The 24598-nt window shown below is 57.7% G+C and overlaps 1 protein-coding gene across 1 annotated transcript; it reads right to left on the bottom strand.

Annotated features, from left to right (window-relative positions):
- Positions 1-4167: 4167 nt before the first annotated feature.
- Positions 4168-23573, bottom strand: EHD1 (EH domain containing 1). The gene is made up of 5 exons (XM_086385055.1): positions 22992-23573; positions 19365-19462; positions 7997-8409; positions 5384-5548; positions 4168-4927 (listed from the first exon to the last, which is right to left on the bottom strand). The coding sequence occupies exons 1-5, from the start codon at positions 23393-23395 to the stop codon at positions 4403-4405; spliced, it is 1605 nt and encodes a 534-aa protein (XP_086241181.1). The 5' UTR covers positions 23396-23573; the 3' UTR covers positions 4168-4402.
- Positions 23574-24598: the final 1025 nt, after the last annotated feature.

Here is a 24598-nt window from a genome sequence, read left to right as displayed (position 1 = left end):
ACCGGAAGTGCAGCGCCCTCTCCTGGCCCAGGAGCCAGAGAACAAGGAGGGGCAGCCTTGGGATCCTGTAGCCCTGCCTACTGTTGAGTGATTTCCATCTCTCTTGAGTCTCCGTCTCTCTGCACTGCAGAGAACGGCTCCAGCTCAGGTATGGGCGGCCAGTGGTACTGGGAGCGCCCTCCAGTGGTGGCTGGGGCTTGTCTCTCTAGGACAAACCTGTTTGGAGGGTTGGGAGCTCATGTAGAGTTTCACAGCTGCTCAGAACTCTGAGTTTTACTTAAATGTGTGTATTCCTGGTGGTCCAGTGGTTAGGACTCCGGGCTTTCACTGACGATGGCACAAGTTTAATCCCTGGTCGCGGAACTAAGATCCCACAAGCCTCCACGCACCACCGCACCTCCCCCGCCATGCCCCCCTCGGAAAAAAAAGTGTGTTTGCTAGGGTGCCTTGGAGGGAGGGGCTGATGCAGACAGTGGGGTTGAGGGTCCCCAGTCCACAAGCAAGTCCTTGGCAGCCTCACAGGCCCACTCCCCCACCCACCCCAGCACAACAGGGGTGTATCCTTTGAAACGTCCACACTCCAAATGGGTGGACATATGGTGATTTCATCATCCTGGCTTTTCTTCCAAAAACCTTCTCTGTGCTGCTCCTACACGCCACAGGGGCTCCCACGCCCCTCAGCCACAGCGGCTGCAGCCCCATGTGGTTTTCTAATTATCAATCCTTCTGGGCGCACAGGAAGCCAGGCCCAAGCCCCCTCGGCCACCACCCCCTCTGGCCCTTGGACGCCACCGAGTCTGGGAGCTGCTTCAGGGAAGGGTGGGTCCTGCCTGCTTTGTTCTGGGAATTGGGTGGGGTGTTGGGCTCCTTGCACCCTCACTCCCACCCTCATCAGCCTCCCCGAGGTGCTCAGGAAAGGCGGCCACTCAAGTTAGGTATCCGTGGGCCCTGCCTCTGGGAAGCAAGGGTCACTGTCTGCCTTCAGCGCCTGAAGAAACAGACTTGGGAGAGGACAGATGAGCCCCAGCAAGTGGCAGAGCTGGGATCTGAACTCCTGCCTGTTCAAAGGCTTCCCTGATGGCTCAGAGGGTAAAGTGTCTGCAATGCAGAAGACCCTGTTTCGATCCCTGGGTCAGGAAGATCCCCTGGAGAAGGAAATGGCAACCCACTCCAGTACTATTGCCTGGAAAATCCCATGGACGGAGGAGCCTGGTAGGCTATAGTCCATGGAGTTGCAGAATCACGACTGAGCGACTTTACTTTCTGTCTGCCCTAAAGTGCTGGATGGATGGGTGGGCTGCCTAATCTTCTCACAGTCTCAAGGGTGGCCTTGGGCACATCCTCAGACCGGTCCCTGTGAGGTAAGAGGCTGGCACTGGGTGGGATTCATGGTTCATCTTTTTATTAAAGAGCAGAACAGTTTATTGCTCTCACATGGAACCTCCAGGTATAAGACAGCGCTGCTGTGGGGCCCCGAGGAGGAGTGGGTGGACTCCCTTCCTCTCCGGCGGCCTGGGATCTGAGGTATCATGTGGGCAGTCTGCCCCAAAAGTTTCTGACTCCAGGAGTGCTAGGAGGCAGCTGGAACCCTAACCTGACCCCAGTCCAGCCTCTGAAGAGGTAGCCTTTTACCCAGGACCCTGGCCAGGTAGGGAGCTGGGGAGGAGGCAAGGGGTGGGGGCCAGCCCTCCCCTGGAGGGTGGCCGCACCTCAGTCCACACCCATTGGCCTTCCTGAACCCCATCATAGCCGGGAGAGGACTCCCCCACAACCTGTAAAACCCAAACCAAGGCATGAATTCCGGGGCTGCCCTCAGCCCCTGGTCAAGCCTCAGATCGGCATTCCCATGCTGGGACATACAGGGGTGGAAGCCCCCAGGTGGCTGGAGGTGAAGGGGCGGAGCAGGCCGGACAGCACTTCTCACACTCAAGGAGCAAGAGAACCTGTCCTGATTTTTGTGCTCTGATAGCTTGGATGAGCATCTCCACCTCTCAAATGACTAGAAACCAAGGGGCTGCCCCAAGCTTTCAAGACCCCAGGCCTGAGTGACAACATTTAATCTTCAAGGTGGGTTTCTCAAGCCTGCGTCTACTGCTGCGGGCTTTGGGGGATGCAGTGACCTGTCAGCTTTGCTTTTTCTCTTAAAGAGCATTTTCTATTGGAAACTCGGTGGTGTGCGTGCTCTTGGAGCTGGGCAGACCCGCCACACTTGCTCTTCAACCTCTCCTGAGTCTCAGGTTCTTGGCTGTCAAATGCAGAGAATGTTAACCTTCCAGGTCAGGAGGTTCAGGGTCAACCCTCTGAGTGGAGCACTCAGCCTGGCCCTCAAAACCCACAGGCACCTGCTCACATCCTGCCTCTTGCCACAAATGTGCCTGGAGCGGATTCCACCCCAATTGCACCTCAAATCTGCACTTCCTCGGCGTCGGCTCCAATTTGTCACCCTCCCCTCTGCGGGTACAAACAGTCCCCCATCTGTGACGCTGGCTGGCTCCACCCTTTGTAGTTTTGTTGTTGGTGTTATCTGCTTGGTCTGCCTTCAAAGTACTGCCTTCCCTGTCTCTAAACCACCCTGGGGCCAGCACAGAGCCCAGTGTTCCGTGTCTGCTTGCCCCCTCCAGGTGCCCGTGGGCGCCCCCCCGTCTGTCCACGGCTAGGGCGGAGCCCAGGTTGGAGGTGATGTGGTGACGATCATGGGTGGGGGGCACCTGCTCCCCCAACCCCTGGGGGTGGGGGAAGCCTAGTCCCCAGTCATCAGAGGCTCTCCCAACCTCTTCACCCCATCCTTCCCCCAAATAAACGATTCCTGCTCAGCCCCCACCGAGCACAAGGAAAGGGGATTTTTGGCCCCATTTGCAGACCTGACCCTGCTGGGCTTGCCAGTCTGTCTCTGCTGGTATCTTGGCCCCCACCCCCTGGCTGCCAGCGCCCCGGCAGGCACTGTGGGGGTCAGGCCCTGGGAAGAGACATCTCAGAGCCAGAAGCCAGCTTCAGCACAATTTAACTTTTTTTAATGCGAGAAAAAAAAGTCATGTCTTCAGTTGCTTTTTCTCTCCACGGGCAAGTGTGGTTAAGCCACTGAAACTTCAACAGTGAATTCCCGGCGAGGCAGCGGCCTCCATCCTCCTGATACTGTGTGGGGTGGGGGCCAAGGCCCGCTACAAGTAACGAGGCCAGTTCCTGGGGACACGGACCCAGTGGGGGCCTAGAGAGCAGCACTGGGAGGGTGGGCCAGGTCAGAGGTCGGAGTGAAGCAGTCCCTAAGACCCCCGAGGGTGTGCCAGTGGGAAGCCGGCTGCCCTCGCCACAGGGCCTCTGCGATCACAGCCCTGGAGGCCAACCACTGGCCCGCAGGAATGTCCAATGGCCCCGGTGGGCTCGGGTTTCCCGCTACTCAACCTAGGGGGTGCCATTCTAATGGCGTCCAAGTGGAGCCCTCCTCAGGAGGAAGGCAGGTAGGAGAGGGTAGGGGCTGGACGGTCCCCGGTCTCTGTCTGGCCGCCAGACCCGGGCTGCGGCACCGAGCCCCACTAGGTTCCTGAGGACCCGCCGCCCACCAAAGTGGGGCAGGGAGGTGCCAGAATGTTTCAGGGAAGTGAGAGGATGAAGCAGGGAATGCCGCCTCTGGGGTCTCCAGTGGGGTGTGCTCCGCACGCACCCCACCTCCCATGGCTCCTGACTGGAGTGTGGGGAAGGAGACAAAACTCACAGCTTCTGAACAAGTGGCTGGGAAGTTACCGGAAAATTCAGTCAAATACGAAAAGGGTTACTTGATCGAAGAAAAACTAGCTTACGTATTTCTCTGGAAGACTTTCTCCACCCCATGCCCCCTGCGCCCCTGGACTCCCCACAAAAAGGGGAGCAGGCCTGGCTTCTGTGATGCCACATCGGGGGATGCGGGAGCAAGGGCAGGGCCTGTGGCCAGGGCACCTCGGGAAGGGAAGGAGGGAGGCACAGAACCAACCGAATCTGCGAGAGGCGGCAGAGGCCAGACTGGGCGGGGAGGGGGCCATGGCCTGACTCAGCCTGAGAAAACAGGGACCCTGCGTCCCTGTCTGCAGAGGCCACAGCTGCAGGAGGGGTGAGCCAGGCAACTCCCCGCCTCGGGAGGACAGAGGCCCTGCGTGCGCGGGGCTGCCAGACAGAGGAGGAGGCAAGAAAGAACGCTGCCTCTAACGTTATATATTAAAAATATCCATAGTTCTTATGCACAAAATTCCGTCATTCACATGTGAGTATCACCCCTGCCTCCCCAGGAGCAGCCTTAAGAGAAAGATGGTGGTTTTCCTTTGCAAGCTGAGGAAACAGCACTCAGTCTTTATGGTCTTGGGAACTGCGGGCTACCCCCCACCAAGTCTCCGCCTGGCCGGGCACTGGGTGCCGGAGTCTGGCGGCGGGGCACTCACTCGTGCCTCCGCTTGGAGGGCGGGACCAGGTGCGGAGGCAGGTCGGCAGGCAGCTCGTGGCCCTCCAGCTTGACTTTGATGAGGTGGTTGGCCAGGGCGAACTCCTCGTCGTCCAGCAGCCCGTCCCGGTCCACGTCGGCCAGCTTCCAGATCTTCCCCAGCACAGTGTTGGGGAGCTTGGACTTTACCATCTCCTTCTTGGCGTTGGCGCCCGTGATCTTGCCGTTCACGGGCGACAGCGTGTAGAAGATCTCGTCGTAGGTGGGCTTGTCCTTGCCCACCACCCACTCGACATCGTCGATGCCCTCACCGGCCCCCTCGCCATAGCCGTGCCCAAAGGGCCCGTTCATGGTGCCGTCGAAGGCACCGCCCTTCACGACCTGGGCGGGCATCAGGGACTCCTCCTGGCGCACCATCACCATTAGCCGGGCGATGTCGTTGGCCAGCATGTCGTCCACTGTGTCCAGCAGCTTGGGCTTCAGGGCCTGGAATTTGCTGAAGTCCTGGGTCTGCAGGAGCTCCTGTCGGGGCAGGGGAGGGCGGACAGGCCTGGGTCAGGCCCTCCTGGGCTCTGGTGCCACAGGTGCAGCAAAGGGTTCCCAAGGGAAAAGAGCTGGCTCCACCTCATGGCCCAGCCACTTCAATCCTGGCTCCCCTCTCTCTTAAGTCGGAGGTAAAAACAGTCCCCCTCCTAGCAGGGCTGAGGCAAGAATTAACTGGGAGGAGGCTGGGGTGCCTGGCACAGCCCCGTCCTCTCCCTACCCCTCTGGGTGAGTCACCACATTCCCCTGCGAGGTGTCACGGCCCGGGTCCACCTCTCCCGGGTCAGCTTCCGATTGGGTGGGGTGCTGCTTCCACTTTGGGAGGCCCCACCCTGTGGAGCCGGGGTTCCCTCCAGAATCACCTTCCCGGTGCCCCGAGCCGTCTGCATTCCGATCCCCACCAGCCCGCTCCCAGGGCACCGGGGGCGGCTGTACCTGCATCTTGCGGAGGTTGGGGAAGTCACCGGGGGAGATCTGATGCTCCCGCTCAATCTTCTGGTAGATCTCGCCCAGGTTGTTCACCAGCTCTTTCTTCTTGCTCTCCTTCCCGAAGACATTGGGCATCTCCTTCTTGAGGGAGCTGATGATATACGCGTGGACCTGTGAAGACAGGGAAGGGGTGGAGTTAGGTGCTTCCTGGACACCTTCTCAGGGCGTCTCCTGATCAAGTGATGCCCAGCATGATCATCAGGACTGCCTTGGGATGACTAAGGATTAGAAAACTCCCACAAGGATATTCTCAGATGTTTCAGGCTTTATCTAACTCAGTACCTTAGTTGGGTATATCTAACATAGATCCTGCCAATTAGGGTGGCACACCCTTCCCTTCCCTACAGCGGGCAATAATGCTGGCAGCCTGTCAAGCACAGCCCTCCAATCCCATGGCCTTGCCAAGCAGCGTCCAGCTAGGAGGGCTGCAGCCAGCCAACTTTACGCCCTCTTCTCCCAGACCTGCCAACTCCACCCTGAAAAACCCTTCCACTAGCCTGACCCTGTCTTCCCTGCAGGGTTGAAACCTGGCTGAGAACTGCCCGAGGGAAGCAGGTTGGTCACAGGGTCACAGTCACAGCTTTGCTCATTACAGGCTGGCAGAGACTGAGCAACTCAGTCCAGGAAAAGGAAACAGTCTCACAACAGCAGGTGCAGGACAAGACTGGAGAGGCTGGGGCTTTCCAGGCAGGGTGACTCAATGTGCCGAGGGCCACGCCATTACACACCATCTCTGCAGATGAACAAGCAGGGGCCCAAAGCCTGCCCCTCGTTCTGTCCTGAGGCTGAGCAAGAACCCTGCAGGAGTGGGGCTGGATGGCAGGCTGGGACCGGGGGCGGGGGCAGGGGGGGCAGGGAGCGGGGCAGCGGTGGCGTGGTCCTTTCCTGTGACCAAGCAGAAGTTGGACTGGAAACAGGAGGCCAGCACTCCCCTCCATTCACCGTTCTCTTCCTCAGCTCAGGACACCACTTGTCCCTTGAGGCCAGGAGCCACTTACATGGATGTTCTAATGGGTTCCTTTCTCAGAACTAGCTCACCATCAGGAAGGTTCCAGAAGTGAGACAGCTAGAGAACCGAGCAGCCCCGAGTCCTGTAGGGCGGGGTTCTCTTAGCCCAGCCCTGAGTCCTCCAGGGCAGGGTTCTCCCTCTTTACTAAGCATATAGCAGGTCACAGGAGACTGTGTCCAAATGCAGATTCCGGTTCAATAGGGCAGAGCTGAGGCCTAGAAACCTATGCTTCTAGCAAGCTCCAGTCTACTGGTCCTGGGGCACTCTGGGTAACCAGGGTGGAGACACACCAAGAGGTGAAGGATGAAGGGTCACTGCCCATTATTTGGGACAGGGAGTACTCAGAGCTACCTGAATTCAGGCCTCAAGACAGTGGGTGTCCTGAGTCACTGTTTGGCCCACAACAGAGTGCCAAAGCCTCTGGGCTACACACAGGCAGTCGGCTCCGCGGGGGCAGGAGCACTGCCTGGGGGGGTGCCCGGCTCTCCCAGGACAGGGCTTGCCCCTGGAGATGCTCATGATGCGGCATTATTCAAAATCATATGTCCTAAGAGGATATGCCATTGATCCGGTGGTAAAGAGTCCGCCTGCCAAAGCAGGAGACTCGAGGGACATGGTTTCCATCCCTGGGGTGGGAAGATCCCTTGGAGAAGGAAATGGCAACCTACTCTAGTCTTCTTGCCTAGGATATTCCACGGACAGAGGAGCACAGGGGGCAACAGTCCATGGGGTCGCGAAGAGCCGGACACGACTGACCGTGTGAGCACAGACACACAGGGAACATGCTCTGCTCCTCGATGCCTGAAGGGCCCACTGGCAGCATTAACCTTCCCTTTCCAGACACCGGAGGCTTGTGCAGCGCTCGGCCAGGCGCTGAGGCTCCCAACTCGAGCAATTCAGATGCTGTGCGCAGACGCCAGCAGGCCCTGAGCTTCCACAGAGGGCAGGGATGGTTTGCAAGGCCTCTGGGGCGGAGGCCACCCAGTGGCTTCCCTGGGCCCGCAGGCCTGCGCCCCAATTCTCCACGAACTACCTCCTGTTCCAGCTGAAGCATCACTTCCCGCCCGGGTCCCCCCAGTCTGGTCCACCCTCCTCAGGACAGCTCCCCAGCCACCTGCTTGGTAGCAACCAAGACGATACAAATAAACCGTGCTTTCTTTTCATCCTCTGCTTTCCCCTGTGCGGCGGACAGATGCCGGGAGGCTGGGAACCTAGCAGTTCCCACTGCATCCCCGCACGTGCTGCAGGCCCTCAGTGCTTGGCAGGCCTGGGGGGCCAGCCGATGAGGCCTCGAGCGGCTCCCCACCCACGCTCCACTCCCCAGGCCGCCCCTCGGTAGAGTGGCATCTTCTTGTTTTGATGTTTATGTGTTAAAAGGAATCTCAGTGAGGAAGAGGTTGTACCCATGGGTGCACAAGAGGACAGATTCAGACGAGGCATGGCACAGTGTGGCCAACGAGTGCAGGGCTGGGTCTGGGGCACCCAGTCCCAGGGCCCCGAACTGACACCCCAGAGCGCCCTGGCCCGCGGCCGCCCGCCCCACAGTCTACCTTGGCCAGCCGCGCCCTCTTGATTAGGTCATTGAGCTTCCTGAGGGCAGCGTTTCGGGGCAGAGACTGGATGTCTTTGAAGAGGTCCTGCTCCTCGGCCTCGAAGAGCTTGCGGTTGTCGGGGATGAGGAGCGGGTGGGACCAGAAGGAGCCGATGTACACCCGGACCACCTCGGGGGTGTTGATGATCTTTCCCAGGGACCACATGAGGGCCCCGTAGACCCGCATCAGCTGCTGCGTCTCAATCTGGTCGGCCTTGTTCAGCACCACACGGATCTTGTCCTCGTGGTTCTTGAGGGCCTTGATGACCTCTGAGAACTCGTCAGAGATGTCCAGCTTGTGGGCGTCAAAGAGCAGGATGATACGGTCCACCCGCTCGGCAAACCACTCGAGGACGGCCGCAAAGTCATACCCTGCCGGAAGAGAAAGGGTGGGTCAGGGGCTCTGGGGGTCTGATGGCTCCCATCTCTGAGTTGGCCTGGCACTTCTTACCCTAAGTTTCCAGAAGGGACTCCTGTGGACAGCACAGCACCCTGCGGGCAGCAGGTCAGTCAGGCACCCCCTACTTCCATACCCACCATGGTAGCGCCCTCACCCATGCAGCATATGGCACTGAGAGATGCTTTACAAACAAATAACGGAAAATGAAAGTCACTCAGTCGTGTCCAACTCTTTGCGACCCCATGGACTATACAGTCCATGGAATTCTCCAGGCCAGAATACTGGAGTGGGCAGCTTTTCCCTTCTCCAGGGGATCTTCCCAACCCAGGGATCAAACCCAGGTCTCCCGCAATGCAGGCGGATTCTTTACCGGCTGAGTCACAAGGGAAGCCCATAATAATGGAATAGGGAAAAAAAAATGGAATACAAAAAAATAAAGCCCAAATAATGGAAAGAAACTCATGAAGTCCAAGTCCTAAAGTGGGAACAACTATGGCAAAAGCGAGGAGGAGAGCGAGCGGCACAGTTCAGCACCAGGCGGTGAGGGCAGACTTGGGCGCTCCCAGCTGGGCGCCCCTGATGGCAGCCACAGGTAAGAGCAGGAAGACCTGCCGCTGCCGCTTGTCCAGGGCTCCATGCTGGGCTCCTGTGCTTCAGGAGCGCCATGCATTCTCTACAGCAGGGGTTGGCAAGCTACAGCGCAGGGGCCGGATGTGGCCCTCCACCTGTTTCATAAAGTTTATCGGAACGCAGCCTGCTCACCTGTACTGCCTCTGGCTGTTTTTGCACTATGACAGCGGGGTTTGGCTGTGGCAGAGACCACGAGGCCTGGAAAGCCAGTGATTTTGAACGCTCTGACCCCAAGAGAAAATATTTGCTGACCCTTGCTCTATAAACCTATGAAGTGCTGCAAACCACTTCCCCCTCTAAAATGAATCGGCTGGACTAAGCCCCAGTTCCCGACTCTATTCTGTGCTGTTTCCCACCAACAATTAAGGCTGTTGGTCTGCGGCTGCACTGCTGACAGAACCGTCTGGTTTCAGCTCAATTCCCGGTCCCCCAGCTTCAGACTGAATTTCCCAGCCTCTCTGCTGCAGAAACGAACAAGCCACGAAAAGGTGCACCAGCCCTTTTTCCTCGTCTCCCTCCCTGAGGCCTGGAATGCAGGTGTGAGGACAGGAGCTGGAATACCTACCGTGGGTTCAGGACTACCGTATTTCACACAAACTATCAGATGCTTCATTGAAGCCAATGGATCTGTGAGTCTCTGCAATAGTGGTTTAATTGTAACACATTTTTACAATTATGCCACCTCAAAATGCTTCTACCTGTACTGTCCCCAGAAAAAGTAAAAATTCTGCTTACCTTTTAGGAATACTAAGGAGTGGTAGGAAGACCATGGAAACAAGGGCTCAAGTCTTTGGGAAGCTTGGGTCCCAGCCCTCGAGCCGCCACTATCTGCGTGACTCTGGGCAAGTCCCCTTGTTCCTCACCTGCTGGCCAGAAGCTACCCCAAATGCAGGCCGGCCCTCCTAGGAACCACTGTATCCTTCCCAGAGTACAGTCACGCCCCTGAGAAGGTGCCAGAGAAAGCACTCCTGTACAGAAGGGCCTGGGACACTGCCCAGAAACAGGCCAAAAACCAGCCCCCTCTACTGCAGACCTGCACCCACACTCCCCACCCCAACCAGGCTGGGATTTAAACAGGCCTTCTCCAGACAGCAGGGAGCAGAAGAGGAGCAGGCAGAGGGGGAGAGCAAAGGAAAGGACCAAGTGTCAACAAAAGGCCCAGAGTGGCTCACGGTGCCACAGAGAGGGCATCCTCCCTGCTTTCTTGTAAGGCGTGGGCTGAGCCGTCCCGCCAAGCCTCCCGGGCTGAACGTGAGTCCAGCCTTGCAGGCCGCCTCCCCTCCAGCCAGAACACTCCCCCAGGGCGGGGGATGCTTTAAGATAAACCGGGCCGTGTGGGGCGTGCCAGCAGTGAAGCTGTGCCTGGTTAGACAAACATTCCGGGTGCCCGGCCCCCAGTTCAAATGGGCTCCAGGGTTGTCTGCCTGCCCAAAGCAGCAGCCACGCAGGCCTCTGCATTTGGACATGCAGAGACAACGCAGGCCTTTAGTAAGAAAGCCCTGGAGTTCACTCCCAGCTCAGGCCACTGACTCTGTGACCCGAAATTCTTAACTTCTGAGTACACTTTTTTTTATCTGTAACAGTCAAATTACAATTCCTTCTCCTAAGTTCACAGGGAGGACTACATGGACTCCCAGCACAGGCCCCGGCACCAAATGCCGGTTGGGTAGGCTCAGGCCAGGGAGAGGCGGCAGGGCCCCCGAAAGAGGTTCTGAGTCACTGGGGTGCGTCACTGATCAGGAACCAAGGGCGACACACCAGTCAGCCTGGCTCAAAGCCAGAGGCCGGCGCTGGTCCTTGTGGGAAGACGCCGAACTTCAGGGAAACCCCAAACGCACGGCTTCCGTCGACTTAGCACGCAGCCCGGCCAGGGCAACCTGTTCCACCACAGGACAGGGTGGGAACCAGGACGCTCTGATGGGAGGCTCCGCCCACCGGCCACCTCCAGTTTTTGAACAGCGGGGGAGGGAGGCGGAGTTGGGGACAGCAAAGCCCCTGTGAATGTGAACTTGAGCCTGGGCAGGGGAGCCATCAGCCTTCCAGGGGCCGTGCAGATGAAGGAACGGCCAGGCTACCAGATTCCCTGCACTCAGAGGGTGTAGGAAGGCAGAGGGTGAGGGCCCGGTCGCTCCCCCGCCCGCCACCACCAGGCTGCGGGCTCCAAAGTACAAGGTCCCCAGGGCCCTGGAGGAGCAGAGAGCGGGCCAGCCCCAGCCTCGTGGCCACCGCCTTTTATGGCCGGCTCTGGGAACAAGCAGGTCAGTGCTGAGAAGGCGATGACTCAGGACTGAAGGGCTGCTCCCTCTCGGCAAAAATGAGGCCCCACTTCTCACCTCGGCACATTGTTCGTCCTCAGACCACCACAAGTCCAAACGACCCGAGTCCCACAGCTGGGGAGGCGGTGATGCCAAAAACGAGCTGCTGGGAGAGAGGCGCCCTGATGGGCTGGGCTCGAGGCCCAGTTAGCTTTGGCCTGGGACTCAGGACGGCATGCAGGGAGCTGAGATCACCCCCGGACTCCACGCAGCTTGGCCTCACTCCTCCAGTCCCCCAGTGGTGGGGGGTGGGGGGATCTGATTGGGGGAGAGGAGGAAGAGAGAGAAAGCAGGAGGAGGAAGACAAGAGGAGGAGGAGGAATCGCCTCTGAATGAGGCACCAGGTCCACCAGCCCCACCCAGAGTGAGCGTGGCCTTGCCTGCAAACCCAGCTACTCGCCAACATCTCAAGTTGGAGCCAACAGAGCGAAGAAGCCCATTTTTTTGCAGGTGAATGAAATTTCCTGTTTATATGGAAAGTGCTCACACTTTTGGTGAGAGAGACCGGGTGGCTGGCCAAGCACGCTCACAGGTCATGCACAGGGTCTCAATGCTCAGACTCGAGAGACGTCATCGCAGGTGGAGGACCACGTCCTACCATGTGGCTGCGGCCACGGCAGGGGTCCCCAACACCTCAGCCTGTGTGTCTCCACGGGCACCGAGGGCTGGACCGACCCACATCAGGGATGCTAAGAGCAGCGACTGAGTCTGCGTTCTGTGCCAAGGGGCTTAGCGGGAGGTGACAAGTCCTGGGACCAGGGACATGTCCAGAGAGGAGCCCTCCACCCCCAACACTGCCCCAAGCACTGAGCTCCAGGCTCTGGGACATCCTAGAGGTCAGCCTTGGCGGCAGGATCGGGCCTAACACACGGCAACCCCAGCAGAAGCAGGAAGGCGCCCAGTGAGGAGGACACCACGCTCCACACACGGGTGTGGACACCGTGCTGCAGCCTCGTGCATCTCAGGAGGACGGTCACGGGGGTGCTGACACCCACAAAGGACACAGAACACACAGCCAAGGGTTTGAGCTGGAAAGAAAGGGCTGAGCCTGCAGTGTGAGTAAACGCCATGCTGATAAGAGACAAGCTTGGCTCAGGAAGTTCCGGGACCTTGAAGACATTATGAAATGATGAAACAAGCTGGTCACGGGGGATGATTCCACCGGTATGAAGTGCCTCGAGTCAAACTCACAGAAAGAGGAATGGTGGGGGCCAGGGGCTGGAGATGGGGAGGGGAGCTGTACTTTAATGAAGACAGAGTTTCCCCTTGGGAAGAGGAAGAAACTTATGGAGGAGAAAGATGGTGGTGGTATTTGTACAACAATGGGAACGTACTTAAAGCCACTGACCTGTGCATTTAAAATATGGTTGAAATGGTAAACCGTATGCTATGCATGTTTCAGACTTCCTGTAGCTCAGACAGTAAAGAATGTGCCTGCAGTGCGGGAGATCAGGGTCTGATCCCTGGGTCAGGAAGATCCCCTGGAGAAGTGAATGGCAACCCACTCCAGTATTCTTGCCCGGAGAATTCCATGGACAGACCATCGGGTGGCAGAGTCAGACACGACTGAGTGACTGACACTTTCATGCGTATTTTACATGGGTCATATAGACAGGAGGCCCCAGCCTGCCCCTCTGGCCTTGGCCCCGTCCCCAGCGAGCCTCCTGCAGGTCCCAGCTGCTCCAGGGGTTCTGCCCCTGTGGCGCTGCCTCCCTCCTGATGGGGTCTGCCTTCCAGTCAAGAGTCTCGCTCCCCACCCTCTAGCACAGAGAAGAGGGAAGAGTTGGGATTCAGCCTCGCCCCAGCCCAGCATCCTCCAAACACAGGTAGTTCCAGTAGCTGGGGGGGGGAAGCTGCTTCAGCTATTCCAGAAGTTTCTAGAATGCAAACAATAGAGGGTTTGTCTCCAGTCGATTTTTGTTTCCTGCCATTCAAGCTGCGTGGGCCTCGGCGTTTCTTGCCACAGCTCCCATCACACATGCTTAACCCGCGCTGGGGCCCGGAGGAAGGGGTGCAGGAGGACACGAGAGATTAAAGAGCAAAGAGTACACACCGTGAGGACTTGTTCAGAGTTCCCTGGGGCTACAGATCCTAAGGGAAGGGCACAGAGGCTGGGAGAACGGGTCCAAGAAAAGAAACTGAGAAACCGGGACTTCCCTGGTCCAGTGGTTAAGACTCGGCACTCCCACTGCGGGGGCAGCGGTTTGATCCCTGGTCACGGTACTAAGACCCCACGTGCCTTGAGAACTGAGAAATTAAAATCAGCACTCTGCGCGAACATTTACAGCAGCTTTATTCAAAACTGCTCCAAACCAGAAACCCAGATGCCCTTCAACAGGGAAGATAGATGACAAGTTACAGTACATCCATAGCCCAGGATGCAGTAGCTACAAAAAGGAATGAACTACAGGCTCTCAAAGACGGATGAGCCTCAAAAGCACACGCTAAGTCCAAGAATACAGACACTAAAGGCTTCGTTCTGTATGATTCTGTCTATGACTTTCTGGAAAGGCACGACCTTGGGGCAAAGATCAGTGGTTGCCTGATGCGGGATGTGGATGAGGGACTACAAAGGCATGCGGGGAACTTCCTGGGGGCGATGGAAACTCTGTGTCTTGGTCATGGCAGCAGTGGCTATACAACTGCTGCCTTGGCTGAACTTTTATCCTGTGTAACAGACCTCAATAAATCCGGCCTAGAAATAAGCAACAAAGAACAGAGGAGGGGGGCAGGGGGTGGGGACAGGGTGGATGGACTCTGGAATCAGGCCTGGACCTTCTACTCTCTGAGCTTCCGTTTTTTCACCTGCAACCTGAAGGTGGCAAGTTTTGCTGAGACTGTGAGTGAGTGAGTGCCTGACCCGTCCTAAGCGCTCCGTAAATGTTTGCAATCTCTTACTCACAGGATTTGTATTTTGGGCCCAAGAAGCTCAAATTCCGACGGCTGTGTGGGCAACGACTTCTAATGTGTGAAGAATGCCTCGAGCCCCAAATATAAACTGAGTGTTTGCAGGCAGCTGCCCGGGAACAGGTGGGGCTCCAGCATGGGCTGGTCCCACTCCCCCACGGGCAGAGCGGCCAAAAGCTGGACAGAGGCGGGGGGCGGGGGGTGGGGGGGTAGTGAGAGGAAGGCCCTGAGGAGGTAGCTGTGCTGAAGCCAGGCCCCCAGAGGAGGTCCTGGAGTCTGAAGGGAAATCCCTGCTGAGTCAGTGCTTCCCCTCCTCCAGCCTCCTCGGGATGTTCTTCAGAGAAAGGCCTTCCTCATCACAGTCTGGGAATCCCTGGGTTTTTCACTGTATTTTTATTCAGCTGACATTTGTGGAACACTGAATTGGGCAGCGGGCACTAGGGCAAAAGCTTAACACTTGCAAATTCCTGTGACCGCTGACGAGAACCTGGAGGCTGGTGCTGCTCTCCCTGCTCTATCAACACGGCTCCCGGGGGCGCAGCACCTGCCTAGGGCCCCAGCAGGGATGCAGTACTCAGCCTCTCACGAGGCTTCAAGGCAGGCTCATGGAGCCGTTCTACGGGCAACAGAAAACCTGGTGAGCTTTCGGGGCCAGGGCCTCTCAGGAGAGGGCAGCAGGAAAGGCCACCTGTGGTCAGGGGGCGGGGCAGGCGAGGGATGGCTCCTGAGCTTAGATAGAGCCTGGGATCCAGGGACAGTTAGCAGGGAGCAAGTGAGAACCCAGCCTTAGCCAGGGCTCCCAGGTCCCATCCATGGACAGCTGGGGGTGGGGGCGGATTTCTAGCTGGAGGCAGAGAATAGGGAGCGAAAACAAAATCTCAGCATTGCTGTTCAAAGCCCTGAGCCTCAGGCCCATTTCTGGACTTGGAATCTGGTCTCAGGCGGGGAGAGAAACAGGGTAGACCCTGCGCATTCCGGGGAGCTGAGCCCGGCACAGCAGGGCCCAGGGCTTGTCAGAGCCATGCTCTCAGAGCTCCTCAGCCCAGAGTGCCGGCCTCCCACACACTGAAGCCTCTGCTGGGTTCGAATCCCAGTGCCAGCACGTGCTGGCCCATGTCCTCTTAGGCTGCTTAATGGTGCTAAGCCTCCGTTTCCTCATCTGAAGAGCAGTGACTTCCTGAGAGGCAGCTGCTGCAGCCGGCGAGTGGTGCTGGTTCCTAGCACAGAGGTCAAGCAGAAAGCAGACACTGGCCGGCCGAGCTCCATGCCCTAATGCAACTCAAAACAACTGGTCCCTGCTGACTCGACTCCCACGAACAGGGGAGGGGTGGCGGGGGAGGCACGGCTCAGCTCCCAGCCTCGCCATGACAGTGGCAGGGCCACCCTGGCCGGCCCCTGCTTCCACCGAGCGCCTCCCTCCGCTGCCCACGGAGGACCGGCGTGGGAAGACCCGCTCCTGCCCAGGCCCTGCCTGACTGTGCGGGCAGCCAGCAGCCTGGGAGCCCCGGGCACCAGCCCCGCGGGCCCCATGTGCCCTCTGGAATGCCTTGTATCAGTCACAGGGGCAGCACCCGAGAATGAATGCTGGCCTCGCAGGTCACCTTTGTCCGCTGACATGAGAGCACTTTATCTTGAGGCACTCAGGAGATTAGCACAAGGGGGTGGGGGGCAGCCCAAGACCCCCAGAGGCCCCTACTCTTCCCTGCAGGACTTCTCAGGCGTCTCCTGCAGGGCCTGGGCTGGGTCCTGATCGCTTTGGGCCTGCTCGGGACCCACCTCTTATCTCCCCACCCAGTACTTCCTGCACACACTAGGCACCGTTCAGAAAGGGGAAAAGTCAGGAGGGGCCAGGCCAACAGGGTGGGAACTGGAGGTAAATGCAATAAGTGACGCCAACTGTAGCCTCCAGAAGGCTGCTCGACTTCCAGGGAATGAGGTCAGCAGACCACAGAAACGCCTGCCGCCTGCCCGGGACCCACATGTGCTGTGGACCCGATCTTTCTGAGAGGGAAACACCTGCTTTCCACCCTGTCGGCACTGGGAACAAGGGGTGGCCACCGGGGAGCCTGGAACGCACTGCCCTTCCCTAACTTCCTCTGCCGGGGGACATGGACCTTTGCGGTGACAGATGAATGGGGTCTCCAAGGAGAAGCCAACCACTGTCGTGTCCACCTGGAGGACACCACCCCGGAGGCCACACCCAGCACATCCAAGAGGTCCAGTCTGATGGCCTTTCTCCACTGATAAAACGCTGACCCCAAACGTAACCCGCAGTAAATCCCAACTTGGTAACTTTTAGTGCGCGCTAACTCGCTTCAGTCGTGTCTGACTTCGTGCGACCCCATGGACTATAGCCCCGCTGCCTCCTCTGTCCATGGGAGTATCCAGGCAAGAACACTGGAGTCGGTTGCCACGCCCTCCTCCAGGGGATCTTCCTGACCCAAGGATCGAACCCATGTCTCTTAAGTCTCCTGCATTGGCAGGCGGGTTCTTTACCACTAGTGTCATGTGGGAAGCCCACAACTTTTAGTAGAATACTTTAAGACCGCTAGAGTTATGGAGGGAAAGAAACAGTGGATAAAATCAGCTGGATCCCTCACAGGAGAACAGCCCTCCTTCAATCAAAGTGATGCACTTATCTGTAAGCCAACCTCCTCCTTCCTGCCCATGATGGGGAAATACAGCAGTCTCCTGCTAGCGTCTTCCTCCAAGTATCTGCCATGTGCATGGATACCAGGTGGGCTGGGGAGGCCTGGTCCCCAGTGACACGCACGCCGCTGGACTGCAGAGCACGCTGAGGCCCCGCTCGGTGCCTGTCCTGCAGCCAGCAAGTCCGGACACCACTGCCCACCTTCCTACGGATGGGGTGAGGAAGCAGAGGGAAGGGGAGCAGGGGAGGGAAACACCCCCTGCAGGCAGCGCCAGGGCACCCTGTGCAGCTCGACAGACACCCGGGGGACTTCCTTGGTGGTCCAGTGGCTAAGGCTCTGCGCTCCTAACGCAGGGGCCCGGGTTTGATCCCTGCTCAGGGAACTAGAGCTCACATGCCGCAAGAAGACCTCGCATGCCCCAGCGAAGACTGAAGAGCCTGCGTACTGCAACTGGGGATCCGGCATGGCCAAACAAATAAATATTGGAAAAAAACGAGAGAGAGGCAGATACGCCCAACTCCTCAGTCAGCTGAGCTCTGAGGCCCCTGCCTGAAGTTTCAAAAACTGCCCAGCAGGGGAATTTCACAGCACTGGTGGAAAACTTTCTGAGTTCCCTTTTAGGAGACAACAGGGGCCACAAGAACCCCAAATGCTTTTCCTTAAATACCTTAACTTCCAGCTCTGAAGGTTATAAGAGGTGGTGCTTGGGGAGGATGTGTGTGTGCGTGCCAAGTCACTTTAGTCATGTCCAACTTTGAGCCACCCTATGGACTGTAGCCACCAGCCTCCTCTGTCCATGGGATTCTCCAGGCCAGAATACTGAAGTAGGTTGTCATGCCCTCCTCCAGGGGATCTTCTCGACCCAGGGATCAAACCTGTGTCTCTTGCGGCTACCTGCACTACAGGAGGATTCTTTACTGTAGAGGCACTGGGGAAGCCCTTTTTATGAGCTATTATTACCCCTTATCCAAAGATGCATTCACATCAACTGACCAATCTGACCTGACAGCCCCCAGTCAGGAGACCCCCTCCCTGCCTACTCCCCCAGGCCATTAAAGACAGAACTCTACAGAGTCTCAAAGAAAGTTCCCCCAGAGTAGCTCAGTCCTGGAAGGAGATGGAGAAGAAATTCCCTTTTGTGGGTCTCTCTCTTTAAGAGTAACTTAATCAGATACTCAAGGCTTGTTTTGGCAAATGACAACAGCCTTGTTTATCGGGCATTTCGTACAACCAGGTTGGAGCAACAACAGCAGTAAGAAAGAAAGAACTGGCCCTGGCCACTTTCAAAGAGGCCCCCAAATCTGCTCTTTTGAACCTCTAGATGTGTGACTATCATCAGGGGTGGAAAACCTAAAAGTTTAGACCAGATGGAGAGATAAGAGCAGTTTCAGCATGTTCTGATGCAATCCCATATCGACAGGGGCCCACAAGCCAGGAAAAAAGAGCAGCAGCAGGCTTTCTCAGCACTGAAAACAGGGCCCCCACCCCCTCACAGACACACTGCCTCCCAAATCTCAGGCTGCTGGCTTCTGCTGTGAAGCTCACTAATGCCAGGCGGCCTGCTGGGGAAGGGGGAGAGACAGGAGAGGTCTGCGAGTTAATGATAAACAAATCTGGCCACTTGTCCTTAACCCCCTCTGAGGCTGATTCTGTTTCACTTTTACATTTGCAGCTGCAGGCTCTGCTCCGAGCTGGCCCCCATGCTCCTCCCAGAAAGCATTCAAACCCGGAGGCTCCCCTCCCTTCCACAGAAAAAGGCAGCAGCAGAAATATAACCCAGGTCAGGCACATCCTGAACCAGATGTTTAGAAAAGCTTGGCGAAGTTGAGACAGGAGTTTAGACAACTAAAATGGGCCTGGTACACTAATATTCAGCATGCAAACCTTACCACCACACACGGCACCCAGGGAGGCTGCTGATGAACAGTATTTAAGCAAATTTAAACATGTTTCCACAGCCCAAAATGTTTAACAGATCCCTGCCAGCTTCTCCTTTTGGCTCGCTCTTTCAAGTCAAACTGTTCTCTCACAGTCCTGCTGGACTCGCTAGGAATTTATCCACCTCTGGGAGGCAAAGCTTTCAAACTAAGGTGAACGAGCCCCAGGGGAACCAGAGGCTCGTTGAGAGCAGCAATGCTGACCAGGGTACCTGGACCTCACAGCCAGCCAGGATCCTGCCCTCCTTTTCCAGAAGGCCCCAGAGGCTGGGAAACTTGAAAACCACATACAGTTGGCTGTCGTCTTACCCTGACAACGCCTATAACCTCAGCAGAGGGAGCCGCCATGCAGATAGCAAGGCTGATGGGAAAAGCGTTCTCACTCAGGCTGGGAGAGCCTTGGGCAGCCTCTGGGCTGTGTCCCTGGCGTCAGATGGAAGTTGTCTGATGACACCGGGCGCCCCGGGCTGTGCCAGAGTTTGCTTACCTCTGCTGATGCGCTGCTTCTCTCCAGACAGGATCCCCGGCGTGTCAATGATGCTTATGCTGTCCAGGACCGGGTTGGGCAGCTGGGCGCACATGAACCTGCACGAGAGCAAGAGCCCGGAAGAGCGCGGTCAAGATTCGGTATCGCTGCTCCGGGTGAAACAGCAGTGATTTCTGTACTCCCCTCATCTCTGCCTCTGGCTTCCCTTTCAGAAGCAAGGAACCTAAAGGAGGTTTCTCTAATGTCTTAAGTTTCCAGGGGTGGGAACCCCTGACGGTTCAGTGTGGAGGATGCTGCACTTCCACTGCAGGAGGCACAGGTTCAACCCCTGGTAGGGGAACGAAGATCCTGCATACCGTGTGGCCAGAAAAAAAGTTTCCGGGATGGCCAGCAGATTGCTTGTATTGTCTTAACTGGGAATTCAACCAGCAGGCTCCAACTGACCCACATCAGCACTTCCCTCACTGAGCTCTTCCCCCCACAGTTCGAGAGTTCAACTTCCAAGTTGCTGATGTGTTAGCGAAAACTGCACACACAAGCTTCAGTCACCATTCAAACCCAGAAGGAAGGCAAAGAGTGACAACTGGGACCTTGGAATTGCATATTAAGATTTTCAGCCACCTGGCTAAACTTCCACATGCCAAGAGAGATGGTCCTTTCCTATACCTGCTGGGGCCAGCCCTCCCTTCCACCCAGCTGCTTGGGTGAAAGGACTGCAGTGGGCAGCCAGCGACAGCCAGGGGACCACACAGGCTGGTGGATGGTGGGGCAGGGAAGCACAGACACCAAATTCTCTGAAAGTCGAAGCAGATCAGGGAAGAATGAAGCCAGAGAGTCGCGGGCGAGGGCTCAGCTCTGTGTACCTGAGTTCCCACCGAGCTCAGAACAGCCCAGAACTGTCCCATCTGATACCAGAGATTCTTGACTGGACACAGAGAAGTCCTCTAAACACTTCTCTAGACAAGGTACTGCGAGCAAAGAAAATACTGGCCCATTGTCTAGGAATCTGAGGAGATTAGCTTCTCCCTGAGGCCCCATCCCAAGGGACCACAGCCCACAGGCCAGGGGCAGCTGGCCGGGGGCAAGAGGTGCTGCCTGCAGGTACAACCGAGCAGAAGCAGCTGACTCTCAGGATGAAGAAAGCTTGGGCCTCATCCTCACCGTGCCAGCAGCAGAGCACATATGCTGTAAATAAACGCACGACCTGGTGCTCCTGCCAGGGAAGGAGTCAGCGGAGAGAAAACCAAAACGGGAGGATTTTCAGCTGGCTCTGAGAAGCAACACACGTAAAACGGCCTTGTCAAGAGCCTAGCCAGTAAGTTGACATCTGTACGGATCAGGTGCGCTGCAAAGCCCGGAGAGTGAGGCCAAAAACACGAAAGGGAGCGGGCAGTGTAGACGTGTCCCATCCCATTTTCTCACCAACAAGGATGTGCTGATTTCATCTCGAGCTACAAGTACCAGTTACAAGTACCCGGGCTGCACCCTGGCTCTGATTTGAGTCTTAGAGCAGCCACTCAGGGGGAAGAGGCCGGAAAGTCAAGTCCATGACTCAATGAGTCTCTTTAAGGGTGCGGGAGAGGCTGTGTCAGCCAGTGAAGAGCCCCCTTTGTGTGCCCCGGCTGGCCGGCGGCGCTGGTGTACTACGCGGGCTGACACGGCTCGGGCCTCGGCTCCAGCGCAAACCCACATCCCCACCCGCGGCTGACAAGCCCCTTCCGGTGAGGTCGCTAGTGTTCTGGGACCCTCTGGCGATGAAGCGGTGGCAGAAGGAGATAAAAGCGTGGCTCTGGGGTCCTGCGGCACCAGCACAGACAGTCAGGGTGCCTCTCTTCGACCCGCATTCCTGAACCACTGGTTTTTTATTTTTTTTTCAACGAGAAGCAGCAGGAGGAGGTAACTGGCTGCACAAAGGCAGACAATCGGCCCTGCAAGGGCGCTGCATTAACTTGCTCGGTGGTGAACTCGTCAACGGCTGGGCTCCCTGAGCAGCGGTTTCCTGAACGAGATGATGTCTAAGATCCCTTCCAGCTCCGAAACTTTAGGTCTCCAAATTCAGAAAAGAGGTCATACATCCACTTCTCCTTACAAAAAAGGTCTGCTCTCACAATCAACAGTGGACACCTAAGGCCAGCAGAAGGAGATACAACTCCTTTCTTCTAGCCTCCCACATTTCTCTGGGACAGCAGACCTAAGAGTGCTCGGAATTCCCAGCCTGGCAGGGAAACCTTCCACAAGACTGTATGGCGCCCACCAGGTGACAGTCAGCCAGCTGCCCATCTTTAGGTACAGGTCTCAGACCCCAGTATCTCTCCGAGGCGGGCTGCTGGCCAGGAGGACCCTGCCTCTTCAGGAGTCCCACTCCGAGGGCTTTACTCTACTCTGGCCCTGACTCACCAACACCATAAGCCATGAAACAGGAAGGCAGGTTTAAATGCCCCGAAGAGGCAAAAAGACAACAGAAGCCCGCCTGTCTTCTCGGTTAAAAGGTCAGCTCTGCACACGGAGGTTGGCCTGGCCACTGGCTGGGATGGAGGTCGAGCTGATCTACCCTGTGGGGCTGGACAGTGTCTGGAAAGGAATGTGATCACACAGGGCGGGGACCTTCTGGAAGGCAAGAGTCAGGGATTCCTTCTGAGGCCCCTCCCCAGAAGGGACTTTGAAAGGCATGTAAAGTCACTCCTCTAATGGAGTTTGGCAGAGAAGACAGATTCGTGAAGTCCTTTGGTATGTCCCCTGGGAGCGTAGGAGGTGGGGGATTTTAGAATACCCATTGAGCCGGGACCTTGAGTTCTTTTAGAGAAAAATGAACCAGGCTGTAGCGCTCCTGAGAAGGAGGCTGATGTATTTCATTCATAGGGTCCTGAGGTCAGACCTCTACAGGGTTACTCTCATTTACCCATTTAACTGGGAAACAGAGGCCCAAGTAGGTTAGAGAACATCCTAGGGAGTTTACTGGGGCTGCAATCTCATTCCAGGGCTCCAGGGGCCACGGCCTGGCAGCACAGACCCTTACCCCAGAAACCTTTAAAGCAGCACAGGCCCTTCAGAGCTGCCCCTGGAAGAAGTGCTGGTGCTCCCCTCTGTCTGCTGCCTCTGCAGGCCGCCCCAAACTCAGCAGGCCACAGCAGATCTCCCCGGTCCCTCCTCCACAAACCACCGGTCTCCAGGGAGGCACACCACACCAGCAAAGTGAATGGCTAAAAGTTTCACTGTATTTTTCCAGGACACTTAAGAAACAGACCCTTGAAGGGAGGGGGTGAGGGGGTTGGTCTGAATGAATTAGGTGCGCCCAGCCTTAGGGAAGGAGGTGGAAACCAAGACTACCTGAGGGATGTGAGGCGTCTGGGATCTGCCAGGGTTGGGGGTTGGGAGTTAAACCGATAACCTGGGAAATTCGGGGGAGGGGTGCGGGGGGAGACAGAGCCGCGGGAGCCGGCGACACCTACTCGCAGACCCCCTTGGTAAGGGTTTTCTTTGGAAAGTGGCAGGGAACCCAGTTCCGGGGTGTGGTCGCTGAGGGGTCTCACGGGGGCTCCGGACAAAGAGCAGCGGGGGCAGTGGTCACTGGACAGTCGGGACCCCGGCGCCTCCCTCCCCCCCAACCCCGCGTCGAGGGGTAGCTACCTGTTGAGGAAGGCGTTGCCGAAGGCGTTGAGCTTGCGGAAGGGCCGCCGCGGGTCGACGACGAGCGCGTTGCCCGGCACCACGCCCTCGGTGGGGCCGTGCATGACCGCGATGAAAGAGTCGGTGGTGGGCTCGGGCCCGATGCGCATCCCCGGGAAGTCCTGCTCAATCAGGTGCCGGATGAAGGTGGTCTTGCCCGTGCTGTACTGGCCCACGAGGAGCACCATGGGCTTGTTGTCGAAGTCGGCGTCCTCCAGCGCGGGAGAGTGGAACTCGTGGAAGCGGTAGTGCTCCTCCAGGGGCAGCAGCTTCTGCGCGTACAGCTGCCGCAGCCCCTCGGACACCGTCTGGAAGAGCTCCGGCTCCTTCTTGCGGCGGGCATCCTTGCTGACCCAGCTGAACATGCTGCTGGACACCGGGCTGGCTGCTGCAGGGCAAAGGGGCGGCTGAGAGCCGAGCGAGGACGCGGAGCCGAGGCTGGGCCGAGCCGGCCGGCTAAGGGGGCGGTGGGGCAGGGGGGCGGGGAGCGGCCCGCACTGCGCAGGCGTACGGCACGGCCGGCCGAGTGCCCTTCTGCACAGTGGAACGCGCGCCTAGCCGTGCGCTCTTTATAAGGCCCGGCCGCGCGACGCCGCCACTCGGGGCCGCGGGGAACTGGGAGAGGGAAGGAGGAGCCCCGCCCGCGCGCCCCGCGCCACGTCCCCCCCTTCCCCGCCTCTCATTGGCCGATTGCAAATCTCGCGAGCGCCGCTAGTTCCGCTGCGGCGCCCCCCTCCGCACCTGCCCTGGCCCGGGTGCCGTGGCAACCGCACCTGTTTCGCCCCGCCCCTTGTGGGGAGGCTCGCGGAAGTGCTGCGGTCGCGAAGGCGGCTGTCCGAAGTGCGGCGCGCGGACGTCCCAGGGTTTGCACGTCTTCCTCCCCCGCGAGATTCCCAGTTGGACACCCCAGTACTCTGAATACGCGCCCCACCGCAGCTCCCTCAACGGGCGGCCCTCCTTCTCCCACTCAGAATCCCCAGAAGCAGGGGAGAACCCCGGGTGCCATGCGCCTCCTGTCTGCACTGCCCTTCCTTGCCTCCTCCCCTCGCCCCTGCTTCCCTGACACTCCTTCTCATCCCCTCGTCCTTTATCTGCTCTGGGAGAGGGAGAGACAGGAATGAGGTAGTGGAGAAAGCTGAGAGAGTAGACCATCCAAGGCGGGGTGATGACTGGGGAAATAAAAATGGGAAGGGAGGAGGTTGGTAGGGAAAGTCTGAGCCGTCGCAAGAGACCTGAGCTCCCCGCAGGCCAGGAATTGGGAGCTGGACACTAGCAGTGGAGGACACATATGACATAGAACACATGAGGAAGAAGAGACCACCTCCCTCAAGAGGCTGCTTCTGAGGGTGGGGAAGTGGGGTGAAGAGGAAGTTAGGCCCTCTGGCACTTTGAGTTTTGAGGAAGTTAATCAAAAATTCCCTATGTAGGGTGGAGGGGAAACGTGGGGCAACAGTGAAATCTTGTGGGAACTCAGGGGGAATTAAAAAACCCAAATACTTCCGCTTTCCTCTCTGGGTCACCACCAGTTACCATGCTTTACTCTGACCTGTGCCTCCTGCCCTTACCAG

This window comes from Bos grunniens, chromosome 29, assembly GCF_055505025.1.
Source record: "Bos grunniens cultivar Pamir isolate PY7600 chromosome 29, Bosgru_T2T1.0, whole genome shotgun sequence".
Classification (NCBI taxonomy): Eukaryota; Metazoa; Chordata; class Mammalia; order Artiodactyla; family Bovidae; genus Bos; species Bos grunniens.
Note: the sequence above shows the minus strand (reverse complement) of the source record. Positions and strands in the feature narration are given on the sequence as shown.

Excerpts from the sequence above, each read along its gene's own strand:
- EHD1 (XM_086385055.1), bottom strand. The coding sequence starts at position 23,395 with ATGTTCAGCTGGGTCAGCAAGGATGCCCGCCGCAAGAAGGAGCCGGAG. Across the intron at positions 8,410-19,364 it reads GAAGCAGCGCATCAGCAGAG|GGTATGACTTTGCGGCCGTC; the intron begins GTAAGCAAACTC and ends CTCTTCCGGCAG. Across the intron at positions 4,928-5,383 it reads CCAACCTCCGCAAGATGCAG|GAGCTCCTGCAGACCCAGGA; the intron begins GTACAGCCGCCC and ends CTGCCCCGACAG.